Raw genomic sequence first — 14,261 nt, 5'->3', positions numbered from 1 at the left:
ATATATATATATATATATATAAAAGTTGATGCTCACTGTAACATTATTCCATTTTTATTCTGGTAAGTTCTTTCTTCGATCTTATTAAATTAATTTAGGCCAAAAGATTCGTAAATTTCATTAAAAAACATGTTTTTCAGGATTTAATTGACACGGGAGTCCTTGATATTTTCAAATGCGAACACTTTCTTTTTTACTTCTCGAAAAACATTGATTTCCTGAAGATCATTAGCAAGTAATCATATATATAGTTCAAATTATCAAGCACAGCACACATTCATCAATATAATTTTTTTTTAAACAATATATATATTTTGTGATTTTATTGTATGCTCATGATAATTAAGAAATTTAAAGAGAAAATGTATCACATAGACTTAAATTGCATATAACAACAACGTATATCTATTGTTAGACAATTTTGAAATTAATTTTTTTCCTAACAAAAAATATATCGAAAAGCCATCATTGTGTATAAACAAATACACATATACTAAAAATGAACGATTTTCCAGGAATTAATAATAAATAATAAGATTTTAATAATCATTTTCTCAAATCATTTCTACTTTAATAAATTTATTTGTAAAAGATTCATTTGTTAATACATTAAAGTTAATATATTTAATGTTGATAATTGAGTTTCTATGAGTAAATAAATGATTTTTTTTCGACGTTTGAGAGATATCTGCTTTAAATTCGTCGAGAGCTGCCCCATTAATATAATGATAAGCTATTATATACCTCGCCTTCTCATTTCTCAAATTACGCAACTTGCGAAAATATATGTCGCACACGTGTATTTGTTTTAACTTTAAATTCTTGTTTTCTCTCCGTATCCTTTGGAACATTGTCTGTTGTGCCTCCGGAACATTTGTGCGCGCAAGGATAATTCCAATAGAAGGCACGCTCATATCGGCACTTTCCTGTCCCATCAACTCAAGGATTCACAACGGCGTAGTGCATGTGCAAACGCGTGTAAAAATAAAACGGAGGATATTGTCCTCAGAGAAGTAGGCCAGGGTTAGTTTATGTCAGTCGAGGTTGAATCGAATTACGTCATTTCGTCTGATCTTTTGCACCAGAGTTTAGGACCTTCTTGCTTTCTTACTGACAATGCTATCAAGATGAAATGCGAAGATCATGCTATTGTGAAGGAAATACGATGTAAACGTACGCGTACTTATTGTTCAGAATTCTTGAATAAAAGAATAGCTGGAAATACGAACATAAGATTCGAGAGCTCGAGATCTGACTTTGGAAAAATGTAGGAATTTGAAATATTTGTTTCTGCATTGAAGCAAAAGCTCCTTTTTTATTGATTATATTATTTATTTATTTAAGAATTTTAAGAAAAGAAGAAATATGATTTAAATAATTATATCATCAATTATTTGAAAGGTCAACCTGTCAAATAATTGATAAATAATGAAAAAAATAAAAAATAATGAAATAATAAAATAAATAATAACAAATAACAATAATCATCAACAATAATGAAACGATCATTTCATTATTTGTTAAAGTTAAAATTTTGCTATCAACATTCAGTTTAAGAATTATATTATCATGAAAAATTTCAATTTCAATTCAAAAAAGAATATTTTCAATTCCAGTTTATCTCAATTTCTAAATATTTATAGGCATATGTAATCTTTCTGTACATTATATTGTCATTGTAGATAATGTGACGTCTAAATAAAAAATAGAAATCCTAATTTAATTTGTAAGTGTTATTATTATTATTATTATATTATTAATACATATGAAAATATTCGAAAGCAGTAGTATAAGCGGCCGCGCATATTTTAAGTCCATGTTATACATTTAAGAGGCGATTCTTCAGATTATTTAAAGAATCAAAGCTTTAATAAAGCCTTAATAACTCTTAAAATCAATAGTTTCCGAGAAACAGGACATTAAAGTTTCTAAAATAAATTGAATTTTCTTATATCTTAAATTATATCTGACTGAAATCCATAAAACTTGGAAGAACGATCTGTCTGGATTTACATCACATAATTTGAGATATTTAAGAATATTTTTTTTTAAACTCAATGTTATTTATTATTAGTTTCTATTAAGGTTTTGATTTGAGGTCTTAAATGATGAAACGTTTCCTATTATAATATGAACTTAAAATGTTCTCTGTCTATATTGTCATTACTTTAAATTATTTGTTTACTAAAATAACATATGTGTGTAGCATCATGAATGTTAATGTGTCCTATTTATTATACACTATTAGATCACAACGTCGGATTTGAATAGATTATGACATAGAATGATATATTGTTATACATCGCGATACGCGTGCTATGTTTCTCGAATGCTGCAATTGAAATATTCGAGTCATGTTAATGAGTATTGTACTTGGTCATGTATTTTCCACAGTATTCGAAATTCGAGCGATCCTCTTATATCATGACCTATTTTCTCTCGTGATATGTTCATACAACAAGTCTACAATGCATATTGATTCCACATATCTTTTCTCAATGAGGAGTTCCGATTTTATATTATATAAAAATGTCCTCAAATTTTTTTCCGACAGATCACAATTATTCTGTCATCATTAAAGTCATGACTTTATTAGAATACTAACGGAGTTTTGTACGATGTAGCATCTTCATATATTATTTTACTTCATATATTATTTTATCACAGTTTATGAGAGCTCCAAATTCTCTTATGGATAAAAATAACGGTTTTTATGAAATGTAGAAGTAAAATATTAATTATATTTTATGTTCGCCAGTCTGAAGAATTATTATTATTTCACTGCAGTTATTGTGGAAATGTATTTATGAGTTTTTATTATTGTTACAATTATTACATTAATTTGTCTCTGTACTTCGCAGGGCTTAAGCAACAGAGAATAGCATTTGATGATAAAAAGAAAAAAAGAGACATCGACACATACCAACCGTATTTTCAGGAATATTTTTTTATTGCAGAACACGGCTAACTACAATTTATTCTTTTGGCTTGTCTACTGTCTGTCATGCAGAGAGGAATATAGTGATGTGAACATCGTGAAACTCGTGGCATTTTGACGTTCAGCGTGACCCGAAATTTTTTCGTTTTTCTTTGCTGAAATTCTATAACTGGCACCATTTATACGTATTGATACAATTTTATGCGCTTTGAGTGCCGCGAAGTATTTTCTCGATAAGCCTAACGAGATATATTTCGTTCTCGTTTTTTAAAATTTCATCTCATTGATGATCTCAGTATAACGTACGAATAGCCCTTTCCGTCAGATAGCTGAATACACTCGTGCATATTTTCCAATATTTCTCCTATTTTATTCCTAATGCCGCCTCTCTCGAGGCGGCAAGGCATTTTCCACGTACATCGCGTTTATCTTCAGATCAATCCCGGAATTGAGATCGTGCTTATTGTTGAATATTCACGTAGGAAGAGATGAGGGCGCGATAAATAATTTTCACGATAGTCTGTGAAACCTCCTATCGCGTTAGGTCGAGGTCAAGGCCGCGTTACGAGAATGATTTTGTAGCGTATACAAGGAGTTTCGCCAAGATTTAAGATTTTTCCTTGGTCATAGTGAACGCGTTTTCTCTTTCGAAAATCCTTAACGAAAATTCAATCGTAGTTTTTTTGACATTATCGATCGTCGCCGATAATATGCAATTCTGTCATGAATTGCTTTTGTCTATAAATAACTAAATCTTCTTAAAGAATTTATTACGGAGTATATATGATATACTTAGAATCGATTTTTTCTTGACGAGAAAATATAGAGGAAAATCATCAATATCCTTATGTAGCTCTTTGATCATTACATACATTTTCACAACCTGTCTTATAATTAAAACTTTCTGAAATTTTATTTAAAATAAATTGAATTCTGCATTTCAAACATTTTTGGGTGTGATCTACTTAACACTACAAATGCTTCGAAGCATTTGATTGATTAATCAGAAGAAAGAATTTTACTAATTGGCCAATCAAAAAATGCTTTAAAGCATTTGCAGCATGAAGTGAACTATAGCCTTTGTTGTAAACGTATAACGTGCAATATTATGAACATCATAATGATTAACATGATCCATCGAGGCAGAACAGTTTGTTAAATTATTTTCACCGTGCATCGAAAATTAATGTGAAAATTATACAGCAAAAGTAAAAAAGAGATATATATTTAAAGATTTTATAATTTACGATTTACCAAATTTTTCATATTTGCGAATTCGTCTCTTATTGAATATTCGGATTATATTTTCACAATTCCGTTTATACAAATTTTCGTTTTTAGCTTGTTAATTGCGCACTGTAATAAAGTAATTAGTAATTATTTCAATATAAAATAAGATTATATAGCTTAGATCTTTTAAAGAGATAATTTAATTACGTCGACGTATTATTAATACATTTATAATAAAATGCCATTTTATATCTATTAAAATTATACTCACCGGATTTTATTTTGACATTGACCTTGATACTTGTACATTTATGGCAGTAACAGTCATAAAAAAATTATTTGATAAAATTATGAGTTATATCTAATATTAATTACATTGTTGTTTGGCCTGAGGCCATTATTGTTCAGCGAAGCACAAATCTGATAGAAATCTCATTTAATTTTACAAAGGACATCTTTTTAATGTTCTTGAAGAATTTAGAAAAAGCTTTTTACTGATTGATCCTTTACTGGTCGAGCTTTTTTAACTCGTGAAGAGAATTTTTCACATGACCCTGACACTGATTGTGTTATGAATTCTCCAATTTTTCTATCTTCATTAAGATCTGCAGAAGATATCCATGGAATTGATACAAACGTGACATGTTTAGGATAGATATTAATAAAGATTTACTGATAAAGACCAATCGGAGAACCTATTTCGTTTAACGTATTATTTCAATATTGAACCACCGTTGAGAGATACAATGAAAACTTTATCTGTCCCTTTCACGTCGTATTAATATTAATTACCTATAAGATGATGAGATACTTAGTTATAACGGGGTTGCTTAATTGGAATAGTTTAGTCTAAAAATGTAATTTTTACCGATTAGAAACTCTATATTCTATAATCATGTTTTTATATGGAAAAAAAATTTTGTTGAAATATTTGCAAATTTAGCTAGATACAAATTTAAAAATAATTTTGTTGGACGCTTAAATCTGATTGTTAAAATTTCGAAATTTTTTTGTAGCATATTTTTGTTCTTCATATTCTTAAATTTTCTACAACTTTCTAATTATTTCAATGGTCTTCAATAAAATTATTTTCTATGTCTATTGAAATTTTTACATACTTCTAAATAAAATTCTTTCCATGTAATTCTTTGTATCATCGAGATTTTTTTAAGTTACAATTTAATATGTTGATTGCAATGAATCGTATTATTGAAGATTAATTATAAAGATTGAAATCTCATTTGTCATATCAATAATATAAATTTTATCAATCTAATACATAAATAACTCAATCATAATAATTTAATACTATATTTATAATTTAATACGACATTATTTATTAATAGAGTTTCGATATAGTTTTAATATATATTAAGTTTAGTTTTAATTGTTTATCAGAAGAATTATTAAATAAAAGCCAAATATATTTCTTTTTTCTGTAAGAATCAATCAATATGAAAAAGAATCAGTTTGTTTTTACAGTTAACGTTTGTGTCTTTTATTTTTCGCTTTGTCACTCTGTATATTTTTTTCAGTTAAATTTTGCAACGTTTGCGCATTGCAAGATTAGTTTAAAAGCACAAAATTTTGTTTCCTCTACGTATTATAGAATACATTATAGAATGGCTCGACACAATCAATGTGTTCTTGTCTTTGTAGACGCGGCGAAGACGCGGTCAAGGTTTTATAATTATGTAGCACTAAATCTTGTTCACTGACTGGTTACGTATACGATTTGTGTGCCCATAAAAATGAATGCGAGAAAATAAGTGAGACAGCTTTTGAAGTTGGCAAGGTTTAATTGACGTAAAAATAGTTTTGTGTGCTCGATACGAAAACGTGATTTACGTGGTTAAACGCTCTCAATATGTGATGATATATTTGACATTGTATGTTTTAAATTGCTTTTAGTATTTACCGATCGACAGTTTTTTCGATATACCTGAATCAGTGTAATATCAAAGATTTAAATTTTTTGTGATTTACACAATGAATAACGTTATATTATACATCTGTTGTTTGTTACGAATATAAATATAAAAATTCTGTTTTTGTCACTTCAAAGTGTATCAGAATATATCGAAATTAAATCAAATAGATTTTGAGACATGAAAATAATTATTTTGGGAAGTTTTCATTCGCATGATGAAGTATGATATAGGTAATAGATGTAATGAGATTTGTGTGAAACAGTTGGAAATTCATTTATCATTTTACCGTCTTCATCCTTCTTGTGAGGTGCTTAAAAAGATTATCAATATCTACTAGTGCCAAGACATTCTCTAGTTACAATGTTCAAAATGCATTACTTACAAAATGTATTACTTCGAACCTGCATGCGATATAGCACATCGCAAAAATGCAGAGTGCTTGAAATTTGATCATATAGTAAGTTGATGCTTATTTCTTGATTGGATATATATTAACAGTATCCTTATATTGATATTATATATAATTATAATATATCATTGGACGGTTGAACTTGTTGAACGGAATTTCACAGATCAGTTTCTATACACCGCAATAAGTACAGTTTAATCAAGGAAAGCATAAATTCTACTTATACTGTAACCTAAATCCTTGAAGTATATTGGACTATATTTCACGTTGTGCAGTTAAGACACGCTATGAATACATCTGTGCTCGTAATGATGATGCGAGTTTCAACATGCGTATGTATGAATAGCAGGCATTAAAATCGTACGAAAATTGTCAAAACTGAGCTTCATAAATTTATTTTTTTTGAATTATTGCCAGCATTGGCTTGCTTGCGTTTTTAATGAGACTTTTTCAATATAATATTGTACTTTGCGAAGTACATTAACGAATTAAAAAAAAAGATTGTTATATTTTAGGTATAATATTTAATGATAATAAGAAAATATGATTCGTCTAGATCAGAAGGCCAATCTTTTTGGATCAATCTTTTTTTACATATTATTATGAAGTTCCAAATCTTGATGTGTTATAGATTTAATCTTTATAGGATGAGAAAATTATAGTCTGAAATAATGTCATATTTTGAGGTAAAGTATACAATAAAGTGTAATGAATTATAACAAATCTGCGAAAAAAGCTGTAGATTTAAAAAATAGACTTCCATTTTCTAAAAGTTAAATAAAAAAGACCGTAATCTTAGCTATTTTCTTCTTTTACATTACGCAAAAGCAAAAAAATTTCTTTTGTTTAACAAATTTTATTGTTCTGTTTTACATTTATTTTAAAATAAATTATAATTTAGCTAAAAAATAAAATGAACATAACCAGAGAAGGGTAAAAATAGAAATTTAATGAAATATGATTGCTATTTTATTGTAATATTTTTAATTTTCTTTGACAACGCGTACTTCTTTAAGCGTGCCACTGAGAATGTCTTCGCGTGCTACGCGAGCGTTAGCCATTCCTGTTTTATATGAATATCGTAATTTTATTGATATTAATAGTTTATTTATTATATTTATTTGTATTTATTTTTTATCACATGCATTTATATTTTTGTTATTATTTTGCATACCAACCTGAAGTGAGTTCTTAGTCTCCAGATGTTGAGCTCCTACATAAAATGGATACAACTGAGCCAGACACATCATTGCTTCATTACAAAATTTTAAGCCCATTACTTCTTCATCTTCTCTTCCGTAACGAAAAGTCAGTGTCACTTGACCGAATACCTATAAAAATAATAATTCTAGTTTTTTTTTTTTTTTTTAGTATATGTACATAATTCTGATTAATTTACAAACAGTTAAATTATTTTATGCTATACAAAAAATTCTTTTACACTCTCTATTAGAGATTTTAATTATTACAAGACAAATTTTATTAATGTTAAAATGTTATTGTATATATAAAATAAATTTAAACATATAAAAATATTCCAAAATATATTATTTCAAAGAAAATGAATAAGAAAGATCCTTCATAATCTTCAAATCTTTGTAAAGATTTTGACAACAAATATAGTTTAGCTCGTATTTCTTTTTCTTTTCCTATATTTTGAGAATTGAAATCTGCTCTCAGTTCAACTTTAATTATTTCCGATCGAATGGTACGTCATTGAGAAATTTTCCAGTAGATTTAACATTATAACTGATAATAAGCAAAATTCTTTATGAGTTTGAAGATCTTATTTCGTTCACTGAACTTAATATTTCAAGATTCAATAATATCAGTTCGAATAGTCTTTTTATAGATATTGCCGTTATAAACATTATACAGTTTTGAGAACAGTTTAAAAAATGTACCAAACATACATTTTATATGTGACTGTGTCGGTAAACATTCTAACAGTTTCAAGAAATATAGCATTTCATAAAAATAAATATTTGTAATTTATCTTACCTTCTTATCGCGCACATAGTCGGGATCAACCAAAAGGACACCTAGGAGTTTGTTGTCATTCTTAGCTTCGCTGACGATAATATCTCTGCTAGCTAAGTAAAGTGTCAACTTATTATTCGGCGAGGATTTCTTGTATACTCTGAAAGTTATAAAATATTTTGTCTTGTATAAAAAAATATATATATTTGAATATATGTGTAATATTAATATTTATGTAATTTCGATTCATATTATAATAAATTAGAAAGGATTCATTGCTGCAATGTATAAAATTTATGGCGTATAAATGTAAATTTATTTATTGGACTTTTATAGCTTAAATATTCAAAAATAAACAGACACCAATGTTTTTTTTTTTACATCTAAACAATGTTTGATGAGGCGTAAAAAAAGTAACTGAAAAGCGTGAACGTTCTTTTGATGAAATAAATTCAAATCAAAATAATTGCAGATATTTCTGTCTGATAAAACGACAACGAGATATCGAATTATCGAGGCATGTGTTTTAAATCTTAGAAATATCATATAAAGTAGTGGCTTTCTTTTAAACAATTTTTGGGAAACACGATAATTTTAAATAACTCTTTTCCATACATTTTAGATTTTTAAGAGCCATTTAAATTGCTTTAAAGATTGTTTAAAGAGAAGCCATTATGGTGGCGTTTTGTTTAAGGAATCGATTAATGGGAAGTCACTATAATGGCGCGTAATGAATGCTAAAGGGTTAAACAGTTTACTCATAGTTTTTGTAAAAGATAACGATCTAAAGTAGGTATATAATAGGAATGCAAGAAGGCTAACGCGATGTTCTTCACAATAGGCGATCCCTTAATTTATCGAAGAGAGAGTTTTCAGCGGAGATTCATTATATCTATTACTCTGTTGTCTCAGCATTGTCTTTGCACCTGTCCGAGACAAATTTATCGGTCAATTTATCTTACGGTGAAGTCGCTTCTGGTTCCGAGCAGTTACTAGTGATTACAATACGGATTGGTACAGATTCGATCCGCTTATTCCATTTATCATTTATCAATTTTACCGGATTTTGCCTGTCCGCCTGACTGCATGCCGTTCGATATCAATTGCATTCATTTGTTATAATCGCACATCGTCAAACGCGTAATGCGTCTGCGTACGTTGAGTAAATATGTTTATTTAAACGTGATTGACTACTATCAAGATATGCGTGCGTATGATTCTATCATCTTTTTCACGAGATAATATAACAAAGCGTACATATGCACGGTTATTATTCCCTTTATTATTTAATATGCGATAGTAATTAACAATGCTTTATACTGATCATCGACAATTTATTCGAATAATCATTCAAAAGCAACAAGTAATTAAAATCGTGTTCGTGGGAATTATTCTGCATTTGTTTCATATAATAAGGGTCGCCCACTGCAATATTTAACTTTTATGTTAATTAATAATGACGAATTGAATAATGATTATTTGGCATTCCTGTTAATTGATAATAGTTAACTAAAATACTAAAATATTTCTTAACTCAAATACCCTGATGTTCCCATGTTTGTGTCAATTCTACATATTTAAAAACGGTAACTTATAAGACCATGATCTCTTAATTGAATTTCTGCCATATTGTCATGTGTATGCATATTATGTTTGATATTTGTAGAGCAAATTAAAATCATTAATTATTGATTAGATTGAAAAATTTTCAGTTTTTATTAGTTGTCAATCTTTCTTGATACGTACAATTGAAAAGAATAAATTAAAAAAATTTAATTTAATTTTAACTCTCCAAATAAAAATTTACGCTTAAAGTTGATATAATTTTTAATACCGGCGATATTGACAGAAATATACTGAGTGCAAAATGTACTAAATTTTAATAAATAATTGTTTGACTAATACCAATATAATATTTACGGAAAATAAATATTTGCTAAATAAAAAAATAATAGTTAAATCGAATGAATGGTTTTTGTATCAAATACATATATATTTACATTTAGTAATTGTCACTATTCAAATAAATATTTATTAGAATTTAATACATTTTTCTTTTAATGTAGGAAGATTAATATCAGCGATCGATATTTTATGTATGGTTGCATATGCGATCAATATCTTTTAACGTGCACGTATGCGCTACTGACTTTCTTTCTACACTAAGAGAAAAATGTCGAAGTATTGCGAAGCAAATATTACGTTTTCTTCGATATTTATGAAAAAATTTAATTGTGATGACGAAATATATATTTCTGTGAAATATACATGTCATTAATTATAAAAAAATAAAATAGACTTATTTGCTAGGAATAAAATTTTATTTCATTGTAAAATAAAGATTTATTTCAGTGAAATAAATATACTTCTCACAAATGAATTTTTAAATATCTTTTTTTCAATATAACGAAGCAAGGTGTTAATTAATGTAAATATACTTAGAATACCCTTCATGCTATTGGTAATACTTTTTAATTAAATTCAACAACAGAATTTATTATACTATAGTGATCTCGACGGAAATCTTATTTTTAAATTAAATGCGAAGTCTGAAGCCACTGTGCGTATTAATCAAACTTTACTGTATTGTGGTTGCAGGTATACTTATTGTAGAAGTATTTGAAAGAATGCTGTTATGGCGTGTTTAGCAGAATTTAAACGACGAACTAACTGCATATTACAAAGATTCTATTAAATGTTTTCAGTTGGAATTCTTTTCGATGTTATTTTCTTGCATTAGCGTAGAATTGTTTCCTGCTAATATTATTTAATAAATAATAGTAAACAATAGTAGAATTTACATTATTTTTATATAATAAAAAGATCATAAATTATATTAAATACACTTTTCAAATTATAAAAAAGAAATTTTTATTAAAATTAATATAAATTTAAAGTTTAATTAAATGTATTTAATTTAAAAAAAATGTAAACGGTTTATAGATTTGACTCTGTGTCATTGCATTGTCAATAATAGATTAAAAATATATTGAACAGCTCCGAATGAAAAAAAGGATTTTTATTTTATTGCATTTGAAATTATTTTTTATGTGTTTCGACAGTGACATACAGCTGAAAAACAGAAATGTGCTTCAAAGCAAAATAAAATACAAACGAATAAGAATCGAATAGTTAAATAATACAAGTACTTTAAAAGCATGATAAAATGTAATATACATATAAAAATATGTGTAATAAAAAATATTTAAACGTTAAATAAAGTTTAAAAAAGGAAGACTATGCTTCCTTTACTTAAAGCAAAAGCTTTTCGCTACTGTTGAAGAGAAATAAAGTATAATATTTTGATTTAAAATAGAATTGAAAGTTTACCTTGGATTAAACTAAATATTTTTTTCCTATTTCGTTTAAAACTAAAACGTGTATTTGCTTTATACTGTTTATTTTTGTGCTATCAATGCATGTATATGTTTAGTATGAAGTGATAGTTCAATCCGAAAGATTTTTTTCTTAAAGAAACTTTCTCTTAAATGAAATTAAAAGATATGACATATCGTTACTGTGATTAGAAAATTGTAGTACTTGATATTTTTAATGCACTTTAATGAATAGAAAGCGATCTGCTTCTAATATTTATTTATATATTTGACATATGGATGAAATGTTACATCTTAGTGGAAATTCATATATAAAAAATTCCTGATAACATAAATACACATCTGTATATGTAATCTAGCATTTTTTCACGTTTACGTTTTTTTGTGCTATATATTGTATATATTTTCGTTGGCGAGAGATAAGTTTCGAGAGATTCAAGAAAGTTTCCCTGTTTGTCCCTGTATAAATTTGAAATATCCCTTCAGATTTTCAAGCAAATTATTTCAATCTTGAAGATTTAATAATATTTTTCCTTTTCCTGTCGCATAGATTACAAATACATGATGAATATGAAATACATGAATCGGTCAAGAATTTTTCATTTTTGTTCAATTTTTTAACTTCTATCATATAACATGATAAGTACATTTTAACTTACATTTAATTTTTTTGTTAGAGTTACATTAATAATATTCAAACTATAAATTATTAATTATCGAGAATTATATTATCACGATGAATTTTTTAGACATTATGTGAATTTTGATATAATTTCTCATTCATTATTTACAATCAATATCTGAGAAATTTTTGTCACGATTTATTTTAAATTTGTGATGAAATTCGTTAATTAAAAGATTTATATTTTTTTATCCTATTTAGAAATAAAGAAAGTTGGAAGATGTGTGTAGCAAATATAATATATCATGTAATAATATTTTTCGATACTTTATATAGTTTTTCATTATAAATAAAAAATAAGATATAACGTAAAAAAAATTACGGTTAAAAAAAATTACGGTTAAAAAAAATTACGGTTAAAAAAAATTACGATAAAAAAAATTTAATAATTACGCTTGTATTCTAATAATCTCCGTATATTACCTTTGACTACTGAATATGGCATCCGATATGTAATCCGGATTCGTGTCGATTTTTCTGGAACAGCGAAAACGAAAGATGTTACTTATCGAAAGACTATATATTTATTTTTAGCGTGAGCAAATGTATATGATACTATAAAAGTGCGATAGTTTTTAATATTATTACGAGAAAAAGACATATAAATATGTAATATACACAATATGGTTTATTTATCATCGTAAAATCATTGGCATTGACATCGGGATTATAGAGAAGCAATCTCAATTGTTGACATTTCACTTGCCAACAGTAGTATCGTGCTGGTTTGTTTATTCCTCCCACGTTTCTCGATTGTTATAGCCTCAAAAAATGCTATTTGTGCCACGGTAATCTACCACTATGTAAACTACATTACGTTTTTTTACAAGAGGATATCTATATTTATGTTTGGATTTGCCATTAGCACAGACAGAAAGTAATTATCTTCAATATTTTAAATTCATTGAAGAAACATTTTATGTAACATTTTAAATCACGTAAGAAAGAAACATTATCTTCTGAATCAGAAAGAATATTTTTGTTTTCCGAGTTTTTTTTTCAGAGTTTGATACTTACATAATTTTATATACACTTTTTCTGTAGAAGAATTTCCGATTTATTTACTTCGAAAAATCTAAACCAGCTTTATATAATTTCAATCTAGGAGTTGACTTTTTAATTATATTTTCACGTGGAAAAAAATTCGTGCGAGAATCGTTGAAAATCATTGTGAAATTGCTCTAACGAGGCAACGCATACGTGATTTTAATTAATAAGTTGAAACGCAGTTTATATCGTATAAGCGAGTTATGCGGATTTGTAATTTGTCATCGTTTTAATTGTAGGTTGCTATGACAGTTTTGTGTTGTATAAGATAGTTGGTTTTGTGCCACTTTGCAGGAAAATGAAACATGTTTAGATTTGTGTGTCAAACGTGGAGAATTTACTCTCGACGAAGCTTTTATATTTACAACTTACTTCGTGATACCGGTAAAAAATATTTTCCAAGCCCAGTAAAAAAATTCAATCAGTCAGATATTAGAAATGATTTCAAGAATACCAATCTTTAGTCCAAAATCACAATCAATTCTGGTTAATTGAAATTAAAAAAAATTTCTTTTATTGAATTATTTTCATTTAATAAATAACATTTTTTATGTTTATATATATATATATATATATATATATATATATATATATATATAAATATTATATATATTAATTAATAATATATATATATNTATATATNTATATATATNTNTCTACTATACGAGACGTACGTACCGACGACGAACCGAACGGAAGGGAAGGTGGA

General features: G+C 27.1%; 1 protein-coding gene across 1 annotated transcript in view; it reads right to left on the bottom strand.

Annotated features, from left to right (window-relative positions):
* Positions 1-14,261, bottom strand: part of LOC105627318 (phosrestin-2-like) — a 45,087-nt gene that overhangs the window by 10,991 nt on the left and 19,835 nt on the right. Inside the window, exons 3-5 of the mRNA XM_012208604.1 lie at positions 12,929-12,982; positions 8,510-8,648; positions 7,687-7,839 (exon numbers count right to left, since the gene is read on the bottom strand). Coding sequence (XP_012063994.1) covers positions 7,687-7,839; positions 8,510-8,648; positions 12,929-12,982 — 346 coding nt within the window. The remainder of the gene's footprint in view (positions 1-7,686; positions 7,840-8,509; positions 8,649-12,928; positions 12,983-14,261) is intronic.

The sequence above is a fragment of the Atta cephalotes genome (genome assembly GCF_000143395.1).
Source record: "Atta cephalotes unplaced genomic scaffold scaffold00008, whole genome shotgun sequence".
NCBI classification, from domain to species: Eukaryota; Metazoa; Arthropoda; class Insecta; order Hymenoptera; family Formicidae; genus Atta; species Atta cephalotes.
Note: the sequence above shows the minus strand (reverse complement) of the source record. Positions and strands in the feature narration are given on the sequence as shown.